Below are 23859 nucleotides of genomic sequence, written 5' to 3' on the forward strand. Positions count from 1 at the left end.
AATGAGATAAAACAGCAATCAAGGTTCGCCCAAGCGCCGCGGATCGAGCGCTTTAGGAGCTGGATTGGAGCTCGCACCCAAGAAACGCCGCCAGGTGCGAGAGGACGCCAATTGGCTAGAGGACGCCGGCGGATCGAGAGATCGCCCCGGGGAGGAAAAGAAAGACATTCCCGGTGAGATCTGGACTTTACGTTTCTTTTTGGGGGATTTTGGGTGGTACCACTCCTTTTTCTAATTTTTTGGGGAGGGTTTTTTCGACGTGTTGGATTTTTCGTTTTGGATTGGGACTTTGGAGTAAAAGGGCGAAARGCTGCCAGGATATGGAACTCTTTTGCGGACAATATTGAGTTTTGCATTTATCTATTTGGGTTTCTTTACTGACATGAACGGAGTGAATTAAATCTATCCTAAACTTGTTTTGAGTAATTTTTTGGTTACTGATTCACTCATCAAGATAAAGATTATGTTCTTAGTTTGTGGTTTTTCACAATAAATCATGGTGGCTAAAAATCAAACAAAATTTCATTCTGAGTGGTTGACTATTTAATTTTGTTGACAATTTAACTGGTGTAACATATTTTACCTGATGCCTGTGAAGTAACCCCCTTGTGTGTGTTTGTGAGTCCCGCTTTAAATAGAAGCCGGATTTTACAAGCTGAAGCTAACGCTAAAGCGCTAACTTCAATTAAAAGAATATCTGCTCTTGAAAGACTGCAACCCTTCAGCACCAATTTAATTTAAACGTAAATTTATCTGACGTATTTTGTTTATATTTTGTTGCATTATGTTGTTTTTCTTATTTAAAATAAAGTTGCTGAGGAAAAAAAGGAGAGGAAACGGTACTGCTGCATAAGTAGCTTTCACCCCTTTCAAAATAAGAGTAAACGTTAAACTACTTGAAAAATTCCCAACAGTAAAAGAAACTAAAATTCAACATAAATTCTAAACTTTATTCAACTTAAAGTTTATAAAACAGCCAAGTAAATCAAAGAATTTAGCTGGAAAAATTCACTTAGTGAAAGCCAAGATGAAAAATAAATTTTGTGGAAGTTTAAAGAGTTGGCAAAAATGATCTCTGGTGTTAGCAGCTTAGCGGAAGCGTGACCACCACTGGTTAGTTTTTAAAAACCCACAATGTGACGGGTGCTGGACTTAAAACAATGCAGAAAACAAACATAATCTCAGTTCTGTAGGAATAAAGAGACTTTTTATCTAGTTGTGTATCCACAGTGGATTCACTCTAAAGTGCAGTTCCTGCGGAGCAGCAGTGTCAAGTCTTTGGTAGTTGGAGAGGAGTTCAGTTCTCACCCTCTGGATCCAAACAGAACATTTATTATGCTTCAATGAACAGGTTAGAAAAAGTCTGTGGCCTATTCAAAACATGTTAATTACATTTTTCTGCACAAAATCATTCTATTGTTAGGGCCTCTTGCCACTTTAAATCCAAATAAGCTGCTGCTGGCCACGCCCCCAACTCAATGTTTACAGTCACACGTCAAAGTGGCTACAAACTTATGCGCAATTATACAACATTAGATCTTTGAAAAGCATTAGTAGAGCCTCCTGCACAACCAAAAAGAATGCAGGAAGTGGTTTCTGGACGGTAAGTCAACAACAAAACACTTGTCTTGTCCAGCAGCCACTTCCCAGTGGTAAAACCAGCTGATCAGACGGGTTGGAACTCCACTGGGGTTGCTAGGTAACGGGCGGAACTCCGCTGAGGTTGCTAGGTAACGAGCGGAACTCCCCTGGGGTTGCTGGGTAACATGTCTGTGATTTGTGACATTACATTCAGTAGGTTTTTGAAACGGCTCATTTTCCAGACACCAAAAAGCATAAACTTATTCTCAAAAAAGTGTCTGGTTGAGTTTTTTTTAAGCTGTTTTGGGTTGTTTTTAGAAGCAGTTTAGACCCAAATGGAAGTACAAAAACCTGCAAAAATGTGAATTTTGCATAGCACGTCCCCGCAAAGTACATGAATTTTTCTCTGTTAAGTCCCACTGTTTGTGTAGAAAGAAAATGCCGTTACTGCTGACTCTTAACAAAGTCGCAGCAGAGCAGTGACCAGCAGCACAGCAACGCATCCGCTGCGGCCGGCGTGCCGCCCCGAGCCGCCGTTGTGGCGGTGCTGAGTCTGCTCGCTGTCATCGTCCCCCCGGCTGCGGTCAGACCGCTGGCTGCTGGACGAGCACTGGACCAGGGGCATCTGGTAGGAGCTGGCTCTCTTCTCGGGGCGGTCCGGGCTGGTGCCGTCGCTGGGGCGCTGGCCGTTGTAGAGCAGGTAGCGGCCGTGGGCGTCCTGCTCCATGCGGAAGAGCTCGTACTCCGTGTGGGGGAGCCGGATGCCGAGCGCCACGCAGCCGTTGGTGACGGTGACGTCCTGCTCCACCCCGACCTGCCACGAGCCCTGAACGCCGCACTCGTCGCCGTTGAAGACGTTGAGGAGGGAGGTGGTGGCCAGATCCATGGGCGTCACTCTCATGTGGTTCACTAGAGGACGGAGACAGGGAGGAATCAGCTCTCTGCAGAGTTTATCAAGGCTAAAACTGAAGTATTTGGAAAAATGCAACCTTTATTTATTTGTCTGTGATTATTGTTGCCTGAACGTTGTACCAGGCAACAATACTGAAAAAACTAAATCTAATCTAGTTTATAGTGCAAATCGTTTAGTAAACTAGATTAAGACAAAACTAACTTCAAATTAACTTTTCTGCAATATACATAAATAGACCTGAGATGATTAATCAGGTGAATTGTGATTAATTGTGATGAATCCTTTGCTGAAATAATCTAATAATAAAGCTGCCAGTTTTTACAAACTCAAAAACAGCCTTTTTCTGTAAGAACAAAATAGTCAGACGAAAACAAAAATAACAACTAACTTTAACAATATAAATAATTAGGTCTGGAACAATTAATTGTGATTAATCAGTAATTGAAACAACTGTTAGCTAATTTAGCAATCGGTTAATTATTAACAGGAGTAGAGAGACAACGGCCATTTGGTGCATAAACCACATTCTTAGGGCAGTAATTTTAATTGTGATTTTTTTCTGACAATTAATCGGACGTAAAAATTGGCACCTTCTGTAGATTTTTTAACCACTTAAACATTTACACGTCATTAGAAATAAATATGAAGTTTTGAAGCAATTATTTCCTATCCAATTATTAATCAGTTAATCCAAAAACAACATATTTACCTACACTGTGCTGATGTTAGCAGAAATGGTTTTCATGTTGATGTTGGAAGTATTTTTTTTAGCTGTAGCTTCATCTACAGCTAATTTTTATCCATTGTGGTTTATGTTGACTTCCCAAACTTGAAACCTAATTTCCAGACATCATACTCTCTACGAATCCCAACATTTTGGATCTTCTAAACGTAAAGATGCATCACATGGGAGCATCTTTACTCCAGCTGCGTTTTGTGTAAGATTTTGGTTGGGAAATACGACACCAACCAGTCGAACGCTTTCCTTCTCTTAATTACAAACTAAAGTAAGAAGAGAAGTTTGAAAACCTTTGAAGACGAAGTCGGTGCCTCCCATGACGCGGGTGGAGGCCAGGCCTCGGCTGTAGCGGCCCTGGGCGTAGATGGTGAAGGTGGGGTGTTTGCAGGTGGGGTCGGAGTAGTGGTAGTAGTGGCCCTCCCAGGTGTGGTTGCTGTCGTGGAAGACGAAGTGGCGGGTGAGGAAGAGGACCTCGGGCCGCACTTCGCAGCGCTGGCTGACCCACTGGCCGTAGAGGCCCACGGTGAGGTCGGCCCGCGGCGGCAGGATGGGTGGGTGGAACTCGTCCGAGCGGTAGATGATCCGACAGACGATGCAGCCGTGGTCGTGGTTCTGGAAACAAAGGCATGATGGGCTCAGTTAGTCCAGATGGAAGATAGTTATTGTGATCCAACAAGGAGGCGAGTTATGGTACTGACAAATGAAAAATTCCTAACTTTTACTTTTTAAACTTTAATAATTAAACAAATACATACATAAACTATTTAAAAATGTTGTTCTGGTAGACAGGAACCAAGTCTAGTAGATTTGGTTCATTTTCAATTGGTGCGGTTCTCTTTCTCACTGTGTCAAACAAACCAAACTAATTAAGAAAGCTGTTCCCCTCCTCGCCTGTGGGGGCGCTGCACCAATAACTCCAGAAGGAAACAACATAAAAACCCCTGAAGAAGACATTGAGCATAACTTCTTTCTTTACAAAATGTAAACAAAAATGGAGTAACGTCAGATTTTAGTGGTTATTTTAATAAAAGACCACAGCCATTTTCAGCGCTAGTGTAAACTTACACGTTTGTTTTGGTTGTATTTACCCAGAATGCCATGTGCTTTAGTCTGCTTCCTGTTTATGGATCGGTTTCTAACCAAACCGAGACGTTGGTTTTAGGCGGACCAGAGTTCACTTTGTGATCCGATTACGCATTCACACCTCCCCAAACGAACTAGACTTTCAAGGAAACATAAAAAAATTTGGATTGAAATATTAAAACATTCTTTTATTATTATTATTATTATTATTATCATCATTAGCTATCTCTGGAACATAAATTGATTTACTTGCATGTAAAACACCAACATGTATTTGTTTTACCCTATTTGAATTTAACTGAAAAACACATTTTTACACCCCAACCTTGAACAGAGCGTGAGAAGTTGGCCGAGTTTTTCTTTTTGTCCTCTTCTTACTTTTCTCATATTAGTTCATCGAAGACAGCACATTTGTCAGCTTTATTTTTGTATTTGTGGTGTTTTTATAAATCAATCAATTTCCTAAAACACCCCTGGCTGAAATAACTCCAGGGATTTGCTTCTTCTAGCCTCCTAGCGGTCTCTGGCTTCGGTCCGGGAAAAATTTGTCACACTCTTCACTTTTGACTCCGACATGCTTGAGATGTTTCTTCTATGTCCAGCTTGTTTCTCATCTGGATGAGATCAAGATCCAGGCAAGGAACAGAAATGTGTTTTAAAAGTGTCTCCTGTTGTGAAAGTCCAGATGTAAAGGTGCAATTCGTTCCTGATCTCATCTGCACTTTAATCTGGACCTTGAGACAGATAAGAGCATTTACTCAACAGACCTCTGAGATCTAGATGTGCAGATTTAAAAGATCAGCAGCAGGAAGGTGCCAATGCCTTAAAACAAATAATAAAACCTTCAAATCAAATCTAAAGCTAACCAACAGCCAGCGTCGCTCTCTCCACTCCAGTAAGTAACACCTTCAGGATAACAATTATGTGGTTTACATATTAATTTATCAATCAAATCAAAGCAGGTTTTACTGTTTACCAAATTACAAGCAGTCCTCCAGTTTTTAGCAATTCTGCGATTGTAGAAATTCACACAAAACAAATTTTTTGAGATTAATATAAAAATTTCTGCGTTTTTTTTTTCAAACAAATTGTCAACTTTTCAAACTCAGAAATGTATTCATTTATTCATTAGCAAATCTCTGAGATTAATATCAACATTTCCGATTTCTTTTTAAGCAAATTTTCACCTGTTCAAACTCTGAAATTTATTTTCTTCTGGTCTTTTTTTTTTTTTTTTGGATTAATCTAAAAGTTTCAGATTAAAAAAAAAAACATTTTCAATTTTTCAATCTCGGAAATTTGCTAGACTTTTCTAGAAAATGTCTAAGATTATTCTCAAAATTTCTGAGGATTTTCAAGCATTTTTTTTTACTTTTAGAGTTCTGAAATGTTTTTGTTTTTCTAGAAATTTTACATGACTTTACATGAAATTGTAAGATTTTTCTAGTGCAAGTTTCTGAATTCAAGCTCAGAAATTTTCTTGTTTTTTTTCTAGTAATTTTTTTTGATTAATCTCAAAATTTCCTACCTTTTTCTAGAAATTTTCTGACTTTTGGAGTTTAGAAATTTCTTTGTTTTTTGTGTGTTTTTTTTTTTTTTCTGAGATTATTCTCAAAATTTGGGAAATTTTTCTAGCAAGTTTTTGATTTTTGGAGTTCAGAAATGTACTTGTTTAGTTTACTTCTTTATTTGTGAGATTAATCTCAAAATTTCTGAGATTTTTCTAGCAAACATTTGACTTGTGGAGTTCAGAAATGTACTTATTTTCTATATAAAATGTCTGAGTTTTTGGGCGGAAATGTATTCGTTTTCTCAAATATCGCCCTACTGGCATCATAGGACGTGACGACAGAAAAGTGGGGAGCATAACAGAAAAAAAAAAAACTGCAACATGATGGTAAAAAACTTGCATCTTGGGATAAATAAATCCATCATCGGCGTGCCAGAGTTGAAAGAAGAAAACTCGGATAACGATCCGGCTTCGCCTCAGAGTGATCGCATCCTGTCCAGATGTCTGGATAAAACGGCGAAGCCTCAACACCACGAGTGAAACCGAAGGTCGCCGTGGTGCAACATCATCGACATGAACATACTGTTGGGATAAAATCACGTCTGCTGCACAGACCGGACAGCTGCGGCTTTCCAACTGCAGAACAACTGGAAGCTTTCAAGCGCTACTCAAGAAAATCTCTTCCAAAGACCGAACTCCCATGAGGCTGGTTTGACTCCGTCATTGCAGGGTGGGTAAGGTTTAATACCCAACCTCCTAAACTCGGTCGCTGTTTTCCCAGACAACCTGTCTGCAACGGGGCTTCAGGAAGAACAAATGAAAAGAAGGAAAAGGGAGGAGAGAAATCTGCGGATGAGATATTCCCAGTGCAGCTCCATAAACACCTCGGAGTGAGAGGTTAATGAGATGACTGGGATTAAAACCTTCTGGATATTTGTGTTTTTTTAAGTAGCTGTACCACCATCACATGTGAGCAAGACTTGATGCAGAACTACAGGAAATCAAAGAACAAAACAAATATTTGTTCTGGTTGAATTGTAATCCTGTCGGCAGATGATAAAGAATAAAAACTGAACTGTTTGTGGTTGCATTTCCCTCAAGACTTGGAGGGAATATTTTTTACTACTAAATAAAATAATTCAGTGAAGTGTTAAATCCAGCTGGGAGGAACTTGGACAAGTTTTGTTTTCCAGATTGCAAATAAAAATGTTACAGGCACAGTAACACGGTCTCAAATGAGCCGGTTTGTTTTCTTTAGCTTTTGTGAGGATTCTTCTTCGTTGGTTCCAAGTTTATTCTTCCACTGAGAACATCTGGACGAAACCCGAGCAGAAGGCATGATGGGAAAATGACAGACCAATAAAACTATGCAAAATGTAAAAAGGAATTAACGTTTTTTTGTTAGCATAACGTTGAAAGAGGAAATTATTTCCTTATAAAGTTCTGGTTTGAGGTGGGCGTTTGTCGTGATAAACTTCTGGTCATGATAAGATTTAGATTTATAATTTTCACAATAAATACAAATTAATGATGCTTGAAAATATACACAGCTGTTCATATTGTTGCGATTGTTATTTTTTACTATTTTCCCCCCGTTTGTTCAATCAAGGTGAATTGATAAATACCAATAATTCAAAATTTATATCATTAAAAGCAAATGCATTTTAGTGAAATAAATCACACTTCTTTACGTGACTGGTGTCCTAAATAAACAATATTACAAATGGGAATATTTTTCTAAAGCAGTATTTTAAAGAAAGTTACCTAAAAAGAAGTATTGTCACGTTTATTGTTAGCACAATAGTCCATATCGCCCACCCCTAGCTCTGATGCTAGGGGTGGGCACTCACACTCGTGTTTATAATTTGAGATTAACGTATTTTTTCAGTTAATCTTTTAGTGATCATGTCAGCGTACTTACGCCAGTATTTCTCATACTGGTGGTCCTCGGGCCCCATCTAGTGGTCCGCGAGGTATTGCATGTAAACGACCGTTTATTTGCCGTGACGTCAGATCAAAGTGCGACGCTACAGCTAGCTAGCTTACCAAACGATTCCGTTTAAATGTAATAATGGCTTAAAAAGAAAAGCTGGAGATACCGGTGTAAACATTAAAGATGCATAACATGCCACAGGAATGCAGATATTGGTCTTAATATATTCAGCCTTTCTTTGTTATTCCCGGGGCAATTTCTAGTTAGGTGGTCCGTTAGTGAAATAATCACATTTCTTTTATGTCACAGGTGTCCTAAAGAAACATATTACAAATGGGAATGTTTTTCTAGAGCAGTATTTTTTAAAAAGTTACCTAAGAAAATCAGTAAACACCACCACTGGTTTACTGCCAGCATCAGGTTGAAGGAGCACGACGACAGCTAACGGCCAAATTTCATTTAAAATGGTTTAAATCTCATAGGAAAGAGAAGTGAACCCGATTATTCGGAGTTTATTTGTCCCTCTTTCTTGGACAGAGTGAACCCGATTATTCGGAGTTTATTTGTCCCTCTTTCTTGGACAGAGTCATTGACTGAATTATTGGTGCCAATATAACTCTGGACTTTGTTTTCATTTCCAACAGAAAGTACCTCCAGCGCTACTACGTTCAGCTGTTGCTGCCAAGACCAACGACATCGTCTTGTTTGTTTGCCTGAGTCTGTTTTCCACATGGAACAGCAGTTGGCGCTATTGCCAACAATAACTGTGTGCTTCTACTGGTCAAACGTTTGTGTTTGTTGCATCTTTATTGAAAAGTAAAGCTACTAATTGGGATTTTTCTTTCCCATATAAAATACTTGAATGTTTGTGGGTTTTTTTCATCATGTACACTAAAAAAACAAAAGTTTAAGGAAACTAGTCGGCCTTTCTTTAAAGAAAAAATCAAATACATCCATCAAGAAGAAAACACATAATGACCAACATTAGGAATGTAGGTGGTTAAAGTAGTTAACTTAATATCTTAATATCATGTATGCATAAAACAAAACATTCCACAGTGGTACAATTAGTACAATTAGTGGTTTGACCAAAACACTAAAACAATGTTTTTTCATTTATTTGTTTAATTACTTTTTTAAACTTCCAATTTGTTTGAAAACTGTGACCTTGAGGTGATGAAACTGAGGCGGTATTAACTATATTGTTGGAGGCTAATTGTTTCTGTAAGATCTTAATTTAACAAGAATATAATTTTAAAATGTCCACTTCTGGAAACAATTAAAAAATGTCCAGTTTACAGCCCAAAATGCAAGAAGATAAAAAACACTAAAACTGATTTTATTTCTGGAATTTTCAAAGTTAATTAATCATAAACGAGCCTGTCGCAATAAATCTGCTCAATAATTCCCATTCTGATGATTAATGTTGTTTGAACTGCAATTTTGTCAGAGACTTTGTAAAACATCTAATTTATGATTTTGGTTGAGTGTGGTTTTAATTTCTGTTTTATTTATCGTTTTTAGTCACGTTTTTAGTGCAGAAATAAAGGAAATTTCTAACCCTAATTCCATTTAAATAAAGACCCGCAGATCCATAGAAACAGTATTTTTTAAAATATAAATGATTTCCAGTGAAATTTCTGAACGTAAGCGACAAAACAAAACCAGTGGCTGCGACCCAGAATAGGTGCTTACAGAGCAGTCGTTCGTCTCCCTCGGTGACGTAGCGCTGCAGCCGGGCGAGAGAAAATGAAAGAAACAAATTTCTCTCTTGCATCAAGTTCCACCCAGTAACCACAAATGAACATGCTGGCACCAGTAAGGGTTCTGGGCTGGGACCAGTTCTGGGTACAGCAGCTTAAAATTAATGGATCGGATAGTCACTAAAACCCCCCGAGTAAAAAATGAAAAATGTTGCAGCTTCAAGAGGTGGGTGAGCCGAGCAGCAGAGCCTTTTCAATCACAAAGAAACAAGACAATTAGAAACAAATTTACTGTTTGTTCCCATGATTAAGCAATACTTTATTTAAACAAATAAAGATTAATAGGATTTTAAGAAAACATAGATTAGTTTATGCTTTTTGAGTTTAAAAAAAGAACTGGATAACATATTCCAGATAGGTTTGTTGACGAATTAAAATGTTAGCTTAACTTTGTTTGTGTTGAGAGAAATCTAACTCCATTCATCACTCTTTTTTTTAAGAGGCAGTATTATGTGTTTTCAAGACACATAGTGTTATTTTATAGTTAAGTCACTGGGCCTGTCACAATAACAATGTTTCAATTTTCAAAGAAGTTATTGCAACAAACGATAATATTGTTGTTTGAGACCATTTTCAATAAACATAATGGTAATGGAATAATAACGCAAGAGCACATCCTCAAAGATTAATAAACTTTAACTCTGGAACTGGAAGACATTTTAAATATTCAGAATGAATAGAGCAACAGAAACAACAAATAAAAGTAATCATAAAGTCTCTGTAACCAAAACTGTCCTTCAAAAAAAGGGCTAGTTAAGACCAAAACATTAAAGACTTTCATCATCAATCAGTTTTTGCTATCAACAGAGAAAAGAGAAAATTTTTTAAAGTATTAAAAAGATTCCATCCATCCATCCATCCATCCATCTTCTTCCGTTTATCTGAGGTCGGGTCACGGGGGCAGCAGCTTCAGAAGGGAGGCCCAGACTTCCCTCTCCCCAGCCACTTCTTCCGGCTCCTCCGGGGGAATCCCAAGGCGTTCCCAGGCCAGCCGAGAGACATAGTCCCTCCAGCGTGTCCTGGGTCTTCCCCGAGGCCTCCTCCCGGTGGGACGTGCCCGGAACACCTCACCAGGGAGGCGTCCAGGAGGCATCCTGATCAGATGCCCGAGCCACCTCAACTGGCCCTTCTCGACGTGGAGGAGCAGCGGCTCTACTCTGAGTCCCTTTCGGATGACCGAGCTTCTCACCCTATCTCTAAGGGAGAGCCCAGCCACCCTGCGGAGGAAATTTAACATTTTACATATTACTGCTCCTTTCACTTCAAGGCAAATTAACTTCCTCTGGGTGTTCATGACTGAACCGAGTCTAAACCAGGTTCAGGTTTGGAAACACTCTTTGTCTCGAGCCTGAAACGTGCCTGAAACCAAACCCAGTTTTCTGGAGTATTTAACGCAACTCCAGATTCTACGAATGTGGCGTGTTTTAATTGGTCCCAGAGAAATTCCCTGGCTTCACACTGTGCCTCTTCAGGTCAAAGGAGTGTCAGTACGGCTGTGGTCTTTTCGGCTCAACAGGGGAGACCGTGTGATCCTTCCACGCTCTGTTTACGCTCTGATCTGCAACACCGAAGCCCATTATCCCAGTGGAAAGGGGTATTTATTTAGATAGCCGACTCCAGCAGGATTTCATTGTAATCTTAGCGGACTGTGACAGTGAAAACATCACTCAGGAGTTTGTAGCCAGCAGGGAAACTCCTGTTCAGCAACGTCAACAGAGAAATTACATCCTGTCAGCACAGCAGAGGTCTTGGATTTGAGATGAAATCAACACAGTTTCTGCTTAGTTTATATTAATGTACACTGACGAGAAGGCAGAGGTGGGGAGGAACTAATTACATTTATTTAGTTACATTTACTGGATGGAAATGGTGAAATTGGAAATAACTTTCCTAATTTTGCAGAAAAGATTTTACGCTCACTTGAAGTAGTTTTTAATGTGGTACTTCAAAAATGTGCTTAAAAAATAGTGATGATACAGCTGTTCTTTTTTTTTTTGCTGCGTTTCACACACAAGTTGCTACTCTGCTGAACGAGACGGAGAACAGGCACAAGAGGAGGAGCACAGCAGAGACAGACACAACAGTCACCACGCGCTCACCTCTGAGGAGAGTGACTGCAATTCGTTTGTATAAAGGAGGAAAAGTTGGTGGTGAAAAGTGAGATTCTTCTGACGTTTAATGACACCAGGAAGAGCCTTCCTCATTTTATTTGAACTACATATTGAATGTATTCAACAAATAAGTTCATGAACACTTTAATTTTAATCCTTAAAGATACAGTATGTAACTAATATGAAATGTTTTTTACTTATTTGTTAAAGTTGTCATGATAGTTGAGTATGACATTAAATTTGTGATGAGATTTAACTCACCTGCCTTCTCCCATTGTTAACTAGAAACAACCAATCAGAGTGGATGTTAGCGCTGTCAATCATGCTTGTGCAGATGCACCTCACAACCTCCCCCTTCCCTTTGCTAGGCTACAGCTTCTCCCAATCTGTCTTGAATGTTCCAGCCAGTTAACTTGATCATCCATGCTAACTTTTAGCGAAGACTAAATTCAAGTTAGCGTGAATCCTGGCTAGCATTTAAGCTAACTTGAATGCTCGCTTCAATGCTAGTTTATGGATAAACAGTGTCATTATTTATCTACAAATAAACAATATTTTTGGTTATCAACCAATGATAAACAATAACCATCCACGATTTTAGTCTTTTTGTGAAGACTAAATTCAAGTTAGCTTCATAGCTTCAATACTAGTTAGCTTCAAAACTGGTTTGTATTTAAGCTAACTAGGTTCAATGCTAACTAGTTTTAAACCCAACTTGGTTCAATACAAACCAACATGGGTTGAAAACTAGTTATCATTCACCTAGTTAGCTTTAGCTAACTAGCCTGAATGCTAATTAGCTTGAAGTAACATTCAGGACAGTTACTTCAGTTATGAATAAATAGCGTCATTGTTTATCTACTAATGACGTAGCAAAAACATTTTCCTGGAACAGTTAGTTGTTTCAGTGCCCTCAGCACATTAAACAGCATGAGAATGATTTACATGATTGTCGTACGTGAGCATGATTGACGGCGCTAAGAGATAGAAGAGGTCAATCTTTCCACAGATTACTCATATTATTCTGTCATGGCACAATGACAGTTTTAACAAATACCTTTATAAAGGTTACATACCCCAGTTTTAATGGTCAACATGGATACTGGTTATAGAAATGCAGGTAAATTCGTCCTCAGTTAACAGGATATAATCAAATTTGTTTTAAAAATATCCAAATTAAGACCCAAAACAACACAGGACACCCTTTTTTTGTTGTTTTTTTTAAAAGAACCAACCTTGGCGTTCTGCAGGGGGATCTGGTAGCTGGACGGTTTGTAGTAGAGCCTCTGCGACGGCTCGGTGTGGATGTCCCCCAGAAACAGCTCCTCCACCAGGTGATCCAGGTTGTGGTGGAGGTACTGCTTCTCCACCCGCAGCAGCTGCAACTCGTGCATGGTGAAGTTCAGCTCTTTGGAGCAGTCGAAGCCTCCCTCTTCGTTCCACAACTCGTACATCATGCCGTGCTCCCAGGGGCCCCTGGTTGCCCCCCTGCAGCTGCGGCCGAGCCGCTCGCTCAGCTCTTTGGCCTTAGCGGTGGTGTGAGGCACGGTCTGGACCTGGTGGAGTTGGTACTCTGCCTCTGTGCCGCCCCGGACTATCCAGGAGGCCTGGCGCAGGCGCAGGCGGCCGCTGATGACCAGCGTGTAGGTGGGTTTGGTGCAGTGGTTGTCTTCGTAGTAGAACTGGTGGGCCTGGAAGGTGTTGTTGGGGTAAAACCTGTAGGATCGGGTCAGAAACTCCGGGCCAGGTCTCACCTCACAGCTGCAACAAGCACACAGGAAGTCACATGACACTCATGAAGGTTCATGTTCAAAGTTACATTACATTCCACATTTTTACCGAGGGCATGAATTAAAACTAGGGATGAAACGATTAATCGGTTTAATAGTGATTAATTGATTATTGAAATAATTACGAACGTTAATCGATTAATCGCTAGCTGGAGTATACAGACTAAAATTTCTTAAAATTAAAACTTTGTGATATTTTAATGCGTTGATCAGAGCTAAGAAGGTAAGTACGGAGGGTCAAAAGGGTCAAAATTAGATGGATACATTTATTTAAATAACTAATTAAATGCACCATTAAATGAATAAATGTTTAATTAAATGTTTTCAGGCTGAAGCGATTAATGATTAACCATAATTAATCAATTATTGAAATAATCATCAACTAAATTAGTAATTGATTAACTGTATAAAGATATACACTTTGTATTAAAGATAAAAAGACCTTATTTGTCTGTAAATACATTTTACCCAAAACTCCTCAAGTTGCATAGTTTTAGCTTTGTCTGGTTGAAGCTAAAACTAGCTTCAGTTTGGAAGCTAGCTAACCCTTCCAAAAACTAGCATTTGGAGCTAGCTAAATGCTAATTTGGAAGATAGCTGTAATTTAGAATTTTATTGGCTAAAATAAAGCATTTTAGGCATTAATATAGTCTAAAATGCCATGTTGCTGCATTTTAGGCAATAAAGTGTTTATTTTCTTATTTTAAAAGGAACTAAATTACTTGTCTATTTGAATCTTTTAACATATTTCTTATACAAAAACTCAAGTGGTTAAATAAAAATTTGTAGAATGTGCCATTTTTTAAAAATCTAATGAATCGATTTGATAAAATAATCATTACTTGCAGGCCTAGTCCAGGCCTTTGTGTAAAGTAGGTGGCAGGAAAAGCAGCTGACCTGGTGGACACCCAGTGGCCCTCCACGTTGGGAGGCATCTGCACGGTGATTCGGGCTCCGTTGTGGAGATGCTTCAGCATGTGGTTGCACAGCGAGTCTCTGGACGAAGGACCGAAGGTTTTCTTCAGAGAGCGATGACTGGAGTGAGGCAGAGAGGAGCCTTCAGCCCAAACTGAGGGAAAAACAACACAATTACATTTACAGGATAATCCTGGGGTAGAGCTGAAAGAAATGGCTTAAAAATTTAATTTCTGAGTTTCAATCATCCCTTCTGTGAGCTGTACAACTAAGCATTTAGGGGAACGCTGCAATAATTTTTGTTTAATTATGAGAATATAGTCATGTAAGCAGGAAAAAGTACAACGTTAGTAGAAAAAATAACTTAAAATTTAATGAGAAAAAAATCTTCAAAAAGATTTTTTGAAGATTTTCAAAAAATCTTTTTGAAAATCTAGCAGGATGATTGTCCTGCTACTGATAATTATTGTTGATGTGCTAAAAGATTAACTATTTCTGTTAAGTGGTAAGTATTAGCTGTAAAACTTAAACCAAAGTATAACTTCAGAACATGATCCATGTTATTTAAATTTTTTGTGAGGTTCTCATAAACTTACTACTTTATTATGGTAATAAATAAAAAAAATGTAAATTAGCTTTAATACACAACATCCAAATAAATAGTAAACCATGATTGTCAAACAAGATGGCCGCACTTGGCATGCTGACATCACAATGAACTATGGAAGCACCAAGAGTAAAGTGATGAAATAAAACCCTGATTTTCCAAAAATTAAATCTTCAAACACAGAAAACTCAATTAATCAATAAAATTGACTTATCGTCCAGTGCTCAAAGGAACTCTGGGGTTTTATACTCTACTAAATTAACTCATAAAAGGTAAATTAGAGCGAGATCAAAAAATGAAAGCCATGGTTTAAAGCTTTACTCGTGGTTTTAATTGACTGAGCTGCTTTGAACTTCTTTTGAATTCTTAATTTAATCATCTTAAACCAAGCAGACACATCAATGACGCCTCTTCTAAATGGAAAATGTGATCATGATGAATAAACAGTTTAAAGGTGGGACACTTCATGTCTGAGTTCTGTTGGCCCGCTTTCCGTCCAACCAAACGGAAAACAATAACCTCAGCGCTGGAATGAGCCTGTCGGGATAAAATGTCGGAAATGAAAGCATTTCAAAGCCCACAGACAAAGACCGGCCCTGAGGCTCACATTCCTCTGAGGTTTTATTCCATGTAATGCCCCATATCATAAAAATCTACCTTGAAATATGAAGACTTGGCTCTAAACTCTTTCTGTCAGGCCTGACTCGCCTGGAAGTATCATCCAATGCCCTGGAATGCCACCGCAAGCGGCTCTGTGTTTTTAATTTGAGACTAATGAGACAAGAACGGAAAAAAAACCCATTTCATTAAAAGAAGCCAAAAGCCCAGAGAAAGCCAAAGCTGCCTCCAGCTGTTTGACACCAAATTGGCCTGAAAAATTTAAAAACCAAAACACAATATGGTTTTAAGAAGCTGCACTGTGTGTTGCTCACGCCTGCAAACCATTTCAGAAAACACAAATAATGACAATGTTGATCTAAACTAAGTGTTTTCACACCTGATAATCCGGTAAATTTGGTTCAATTCGGGACCAAAGTTGCAACATTTGTGACATTTTCAGCTACTGTGGTTCTCTTTCACACTGCACTGAGTCAAATGAACCAAACCCTTTGGAAAGCCTGTTCCCCTCCTCGCCTCTGGGGGCGCTGCACCGAGAACCATTGAAGGAAATGACAGGAAAACCTCTGAAGAAGACAACTTTCTTCCTTTCCTTTTTCACAAAATGTAAACAAACATGAACTCGTGTCAGATTTCTTTCTTGACTTTGGTCAAAGAGCCATTTCTTCCTGTAGCGCTAGAGTTTGTTTTGGTTGTATTAACCCATAATGCCCTGCGCTAGTCCACTTCCACAAAGACTGTTTATCTCCAGTTATGATTTAATTTCCTTTAGGGACAAATAAAGTAACTGAATTGTCTTCATCATGATAATAAAGCTGACTGAAATCTGATAAACTGAGAGAAAATATAAAATGTTAAAGTGGGCAAATTAAAACACAGTATGAAAGTCAAACTGGGAGCTTCTGGCACCAGAGCCAATCAGATGCAAACATGGCATCGTCAAAATAATATTTCTCGATTATTGACTGTATACGGATTTTATGACTTCATCTTCTTCTGTTTTTATGATGTAAAGCTCTTTGAACTGCCTTGTTGCTCAAAATGCTATAAAAATAAACGTGACTGAAATCAGCAAATATCAATAATCATTTACAATCATTTTAGTAGTTTTTATTAAAACATTTAAGTTGATTATTCTGTTGATTGCTCTGATGATTAATCTGTTTTTAAAAATGCCACGTTCCGCAGATTTTCCATTTAACCACTTAATTATTAATATTTTTTACATAAAATATGCATTAATACATTAGTAATTCAGTGTTTCATCATTTGTAGGAAATGCTAAACTCCACTAATAACATCAACAAAAGCTTAGCTATTTCTGCCTGACTTATAAATACAGTGTATGGATAATTATTGACTATTTTTGAGATTATCTGATTAATAATTGAATTGAAAAGGTTCTTAATAGCATTTTTTATTCTAATGAAGCTGAAGCTATGTTGGTTGAGGAGGTTCAGGTGGAGCACAACTTAAGATAAAGGTTGTTTTTTTATTTTAAATGCAAAATTAATACATTTTCTGTACAGTTTTTATTTAATTACCGCTCTGACTTTGTTGTTATTCTGCCAAATCGATTTTTTTTTAGGCTTCATACTCTAATGATTAATCAATTACTAAATTAGTTGACAATTATTATAGTAATCGATTCATCACATCAAATCATTTCAGCCTTAAAGGTAAAGGTAATTTTATTTATATAGGACATTTTCAGCAAACAGGGGCTGCACAGTGGCGCAGTTGGTAGAGCTGTTGCCTTGCAGCAAGAAGGTTCTGGGTTCGATTCCTGGCCCTGGTCTTTCTGCATGGAGTTTGCATGTTCTCCCTGTGCATGCGTGGGTTTTCTCCGGGTACTCCGGTTTCCTCCCACAGTCCAAAAACATGACTGTCAGGTTAATTGGTCTCTCCAAATTGCCCCTAGGTGTGTGTGTGTGCCTGGTTGTTTGTCCTGTTTGTCTCTGTGTTGCCCTGCAACAGACTGGCGACCTGTCCAGGGTGACCCTGCCCCTCGCCCGGAACGTTAGCTGGAGAGGAACCAGCAACCCTCCCCATTGCTGGACCCCATTAAGGGACAAGGGTGTAAAGAAAATGGATTGATGGATTTTCAGCAAACAGGCAATACAAAGTGCTTTGCAGGAAATAAAAGGAAATACAAACCAAACGAAAGAGCAAAAGAAGAAAAAGCTAATAATGTTGATCCAAAGTAAATAGTCTACATACTACATTCAGTGTTGGTAGATAAGTATTAGTAAGTTTTTGACATACCTTTAAGAAAATTCCCTAATTTTTACTTCCCTGTCATCTGAAGCGTCTAATATTATTTCCTGGCAAATAAGTGAGATATTTTGCCTAATTTATCTCCTTGAGCTGCGATCTAAAGTTAGCAGCACCGTCCAAACCCACTAAAAATCTCAGCATCATAATGAGATGTGAACTAGTTTTAAATCAGAGTAACAAATCTTTTTACGCTAAAGCCAAATGTGAACCAGCTCCCAAATGGGAACCAGACCGACTGGGAGATAAATGAGGAAATGATTATAAGGAGCCGATATGTTTGAAGTCTCATGCGTCTTCCTCAGGTGACGGCTGCACCGGAGAGCGGAGCGCCATCTTTTTTAACCTCTCCCTTCATTAAGGCAATAATCATAACAACTGAGACGGTTCTCTGCTGCTTTCCCAAGCTGCTGCACTGAACCTCGAATCAAAGTGACCACAAAACTCCCAGAGCCCTAAACCACAGCGAACATTTCCAGTTGGCCTGATCCCACTGGTGAGGTAAGAGCACTGGGAGCTCTGACAGCAGCAAAAAAGAAAATCCAAAGAGCCCGAGTGGGAGCCACACAAAGGTTTGTTTTATCTGAGAGCAGAGAGAAAGTAAAACCAACTTTAAAATATTTAATTTATTGGCAATATTTATACTCTACTGGAGTTCAACTGACTTTCTTTGAAGGGGACCTGATATGTAAAATTCACATTTTTCATGTTTTTGTATTTTCCATTTGGGTCTCAACTGCTTCTAAAAACAGCTCAAGCACTTAAAAAAAACAGCCGTTTCTTGGCAATAAGTTCATGTTTCTGGTGTCTGGAAAACGAGCCGTTCCCAATTATTGAGTCACAACGTTACCTAGCAACTCCAGCCCGTTACCTAGCAACCCAAGCTGAGCTCCAGTACACTTGGTCAACTGGTCTGTTTTGTTGTTGACTTCCCATTCAGAAACCACTTGCTGTATTCTTGTTGGTTGTGCAGGAGGCTCCACTTTTGATTTTCAAAGATGTACGGTTGTATAATTGTGCATCTGTTTGCAGCCATTTTCACATTGATTTGTGGGCGTGGCCTACAGCAGCTTATTCAGATTTAAAGTGACAGGACGCCCTAAAACGTCTCATTCTGAAAGGAGGCCTTAAAACTGACCAGACTAAAATAATATAATTTAAAAAATATTAGTAAATGTTTCCAAAGGTCAACAAAGGTCAACCAGCAAGTCCACGTTTACAAAATCAAACAGAACACAGAGAAAATCAACTGCGCTACATTTGTGCAGCAAAAAAGGTTTTGTGTTGTTATAATTTTTAACATCTAAATAAATTAAAAAAAAAGGTTCCCGGGTCACCAGAAGGTAACATGCCATTTTATTTAAATAAAAAAATGTACTCTGAATTTTTATGAAGTCAGTTTTATTTTTATTTTTTTACCATATTTTACTTTGAGTGTTTTTTTTGTTTATGTTTTTAGACATTTTTTGCTTCCTAGTGTTTTTTAATCAACACTTTTATAGCAATAATTACCTGAAAAGTGCCACAATATAATCTGTGAATTTATATGCAAATGTCAATTAAAATTTAAATATGTATTTGTACTTACTACAGAACAAAACATGCAGATGTTTGTCTGGTTTTCATTATTTTGATGCAAATCATAAGCATGAATGAGTTTACCGTTTACGCCAAAGCAGCTGGAATATTAAAGTTTCTGTTCTGAATTAAAATAAACAACAAAAAAAATGTAACTTTAACAACAGAAGACATAAAAGCTAGAAATCTCATTTTACCACATTAATGTCAATACGAGGCTCATGCTGGGATAAAACCCTCCTTTAACACGTGTTTGCACTGACACAGATGCTTCTCTGGTGTTTGGTCTCAGAAAACCACGTCAGCTGAAACTTCTCTGCTTTTATGAAATCTGAGGTTAAACCCCATTTAGTCTCAAATTCAGTTAGTGTGGACTAAAATAACATTGTCTAAAAAGATTAATTTGGGCTCAAATGACTGATTTCAGTCTCTCGATGTTCCTATCAAATATGCGGCATCAGATTTTTATTTATTTTTTTTAACTACTTTAAAACAACTAAAGTAATAAAAGATCAAACGTTTGCCGTTTTCATCACACAACATAAAGGATAAATTACAGCAATATTTTTTATATTTCTTGGTTGGATAGTTTTGCTTTTTGAAGATTTCATTCTTGTGGAATTTTGCGACACTAATGTGTTTCCATCGTTCAGAGTGATGTCATCACTCTGAACGCCCAGGGCGGCCATCTTGTTTTCACAAACATGTTTTACAGCTATTTATTTATTTATTTATTTGGAATTTGAATTTAGATCAAGAATAGGACGAAATATAAGCGTCAGGCAAATGGTTTTTAAAATTTTTTTTTAAACAAAAATAAAGTCAAAATGTGACAAGAATAAAGTTATATGACAATAAAGTCCAAATATTAGTAGAATTAATGAAATTTTAAGAAAACTCCTTAACAAAAAATAGCAAAAATTTATTATTTGTGTCTTTTTCTATTAAACAGCTTTTTTCTTGTAATTTTAATACATTCTCTTGGTAAAATTGCATCTTTATTCTGCTATTATGACTATATTCTTATAATTAAACAAAAATTACCATTCCCTGGCCCTAATCCTACATCAAACAACTCGCAGAAGGGATGATTGAAAGACAAGCCACTTTTTAAAATATTTTCTGTCATTTCGATTTTGGAAAAAAACAGCAAGAAAATGGATTAAAATTGGGAACTGGATCCATTATTCTTAAGTCATATTATCCAGCCCTATTTAAAGGTTCATGAAAATATGATTTCACAGTCTGTTAATCTTCCATTTCTGTTTTTATAAACACTCTGCATGTGAGCTCTGAGGTTTTTCTCCTCCAATAAATTTCCAGCACACTGTAATCCACACTGACAGAGCATTTTTGTTGCCGCTGTGAAAACCTGCAATAACACACCACTTAATTGAGACTTTAAGACACTTAAACGCACTTAAGAATAAGTGGAACGCCGAGGCGTCCTTTTTATCTCCAGCAGCTCTTTAGGTTTGCTGCCAAAACGCTGCTTTGTACTGTCATCTGCAGCAGATGGAGCGGGTCAACAGCGGGCCCATAATCCAGCGACGCTCAGACACGGGTTTTTATCAGGAACGGATGTTTAAAGTGGCTCTTAACCCACAGAGCTTTCATCTGCAGAACAGCCCGAGGGAGGATCGGTGATGCCCTCTGACCTTCCCACATAACTCACTGAGGAGGCGTCATTATTCAAACCTGCTGATAAACAGGTGCAACAATCGCTGGTTTACTGCTGCAGCTCAATTCAATGGTTAAATCACACACAAACTGACACATTCCAACCATTTTTTTGTGGTTAATTAAGTTTCTTAGAAGATTTTAATCTTACATATTACTAATAAAAGAGATTTTGAGTACAAATATGTCAGCTCGGTGGGAAAAAAAAAGCCAATGTACTGCACTAAATGCTGAGTCAGGGGGCTTGTTTTACGTAAATTACTGCGCTGTACTCAGTGAAACAAACATATTTGGTAACCATGGAGACCGCGGAGCCGTGGAAACGCCAGACTCTTGGCTAGAAGCTGATAAAAAGCGTTTGAGTTGAGCAGTTGAGCAGGAAGCATTTGGGGCTGCGGGACAGACGCCAGTGACCATGAACCTTCATCAAAAAGGCATTGTAGGGAGTTCCAGAAGTGCCAAAAAAAAAGTATGGATTTGAGGGGCTTTCTTATTTTTCCCCCACAAAAAAGTGACTTAAGTCACTTTTTTTACACCAAAAATTTGGTGGAAATTTACACCAAATTTCCAAAAACTACACTTGAATAGGAGTCAAATAATTTCTTACTGTTCAATTATGATTTGAGGTTTTTTAAAAGCAATTTTAGACATGTAAATATAAGTTTAGTAAGTAAAAACACAGGAAATCCACAGTTTGTAGATGGTGCCAATGGCAAAATGCCAAGTATTTGGGATTTTTTAAAACTAAAACTTCTGTAAATTAGCTTTACTTTACCTGTTTTATCAATCTTTGCACAGGTAATGTGGATCTATGGTTTACAAATGTCCGTAGCCTTATTGGTGATATTTCTAAAAGGCTTATATACTGTATAATGCAAAATAAAAATTATTTCAAGTGGCAAAAGTATCCAAATTATTTTATGTTCTATCCTTTTTTTCCTCTGAAACTATAGCAGCTGCTGTAATTTTGATAGCAAGATTACTGGAATAGAGAGTTTTGAATTGCACAATATTATTTTAAACACATATTTCAGAAAATCTCATGGGGCTTTGCACTGTTGGATTTGGAGTCTCATCTTCCTCTTGACAACATTATATATATATATATATACACACACACACACAGAGAGAGAGAGAGATGGTCTATAATACAAAATAAAACAACAATATTGTACATTGGATCACTGAGATTTGGATTATTTGCCCAAATAATATCTGAAACAGATGCTTGACAGCCAAGGGACGTTAAACAGGGTGGAGATGAAGTAGGACTGATTGATTTTCAGCTTCATTTATTATGTAAACATGAATCAACCAGCATTTCAGGGCATCAAAACTTAAGTCCCAATGAAGTTTGAACAATAATGGCTAAAAATTAGTCACTGTTTCTGTAAGGTAGTTTCTGTTTGTGCACATTTTGCCAACACATTTTTTCCTTCCACTAAATTTCCCAGTAACATTCTTGGATACAGCTCTCTAAACAGTCTTTAGTAATTACTTTTTGTGGCTTAGGCTGCTTGTGGTGGTCTACCGGAGAACCAGCCCAGCAATCTTCATTATCACTGTTAGCCACAGTAACACTTTTGTTTCAAAATATTTTTTTATGCGTCTCATGTAGCATTTTAGTAAAACTTAACTCTTTTAATTACATCTCTGTTATGCATGCAATGAACTATTACAACATACAAGCTTCACTTTTTGAATGATTTCTAAGTTTCTGCACATATTAACCTCCAGTGATTACAGGTGGATAAAAGGGGAAATTCAAGCCTCTTTGTTGCAGAAAGTCAAGATAAATCGAAATAAAAAATAAAGTTTCTTACCCAAGAAAGCAACAAGAAACACCGCAGGGGTAAGCTCCATTACTGCAGCCTGAAAGCAGCTTCTCACTAGACAGGTTTGCTCCGTTTCTTCTTTAGTTATTCCCGCAGAAATCCCGGTATAATCCAGAGTTTGGAGCAAATTCTCCTGGGAAATCCGAGCATCATGGCAGAAAGCAAACCTCCGGTTGGGCAAGAAATAAAAACCATCCAAGTTCGCAGGAAAATAAGCGCATAGAAACCAAAGGCGAGTCCAAACGCTTTTCAGCGCTGCAGCGTTTTAAATGAGGCAGCTCGATGGATGTTTGCGTCCTTCATGCGGAGGAGTGTTTAAAAACCGGAGTCATCGCCCCGCCTGAGGAGAAACTCGAGGGGCGTGGAAGTTGTACTTTAGTGGCCCATTTGAGGTCCAGACTGTGACGGGGAAATGGTATATATGTTTCTGTGGCGGCACAGAAAAAAAAAAGCACAATATTTGCTGTTTAAAGTGCAGCGCTATCGACTTGTGACAATACTATGGAAGTCCAAATGTGCCAGAATTCGATTAATTAAATTCGGACTGAAATACACAATAAAATTTTAATTGATGTATGCATATTAATTAATTAGTTGCTTGGCTTAATATATTGTGGCATTTAAAAAAAACAACTAACTATTGTTATAAAAATGCTGATAGAAAAGCACACAGAAGCAAAACATGTATAAAACAATAAAACAAACATTTAAAACAAGTAATAAATAAAATTGGCTTAATAAAAATTCTGAGGACATTTTTATTGAATTAAAACATTATTTGTCGATGGTTGGCAAAAAATACTGCATGCATGTCTTTATTTGAAAATTCTTGCTGTGTTAATCTTTACTTAGACCCACGATTGATCTGAGTAAAATCGCTGGATGTTTGTGGTCGTATATGATAACATTAAACTGAAAGACAAAAAGCT

General features: G+C 37.9%; 1 protein-coding gene across 1 annotated transcript; it reads right to left on the reverse strand.

Moving 5' to 3' along the window:
* Window positions 1–1661: 1661 nt before the first annotated feature.
* Window positions 1662–23238, reverse strand: LOC103479734 (protein APCDD1). The gene is made up of 5 exons (XM_008434333.2): window positions 22919–23238; window positions 14321–14492; window positions 12869–13394; window positions 3524–3845; window positions 1662–2490 (listed from the first exon to the last, which is right to left on the reverse strand). Exons 1-5 carry the CDS (start codon window positions 22956–22958, stop codon window positions 2039–2041), a joined length of 1512 nt encoding a protein of 503 aa, XP_008432555.1. The 5' UTR covers window positions 22959–23238; the 3' UTR covers window positions 1662–2038.
* Between the last annotated feature and the right edge of the window lie 621 nt (window positions 23239–23859).

Source organism: Poecilia reticulata, linkage group LG17, assembly GCF_000633615.1.
Source record: "Poecilia reticulata strain Guanapo linkage group LG17, Guppy_female_1.0+MT, whole genome shotgun sequence".
In the NCBI taxonomy this organism is placed as follows: Eukaryota; Metazoa; Chordata; class Actinopteri; order Cyprinodontiformes; family Poeciliidae; genus Poecilia; species Poecilia reticulata.

Bases quoted from the DNA above. Each gene is read 5' to 3' on its own strand.
- LOC103479734 (XM_008434333.2), bottom strand. From the start codon at position 22,958: ATGGAGCTTACCCCTGCGGTGTTTCTTGTTGCTTTCTTGG. The intron at 13,395-14,320 runs GTCAGCTGCTTT...TGCTTGTTGCAG, and splicing joins GGCCACTGGGTGTCCACCAG to CTGTGAGGTGAGACCTGGCC. The intron at 2,491-3,523 runs GTTTTCAAACTT...TCCGTCCTCTAG, and splicing joins CACCGACTTCGTCTTCAAAG to TGAACCACATGAGAGTGACG.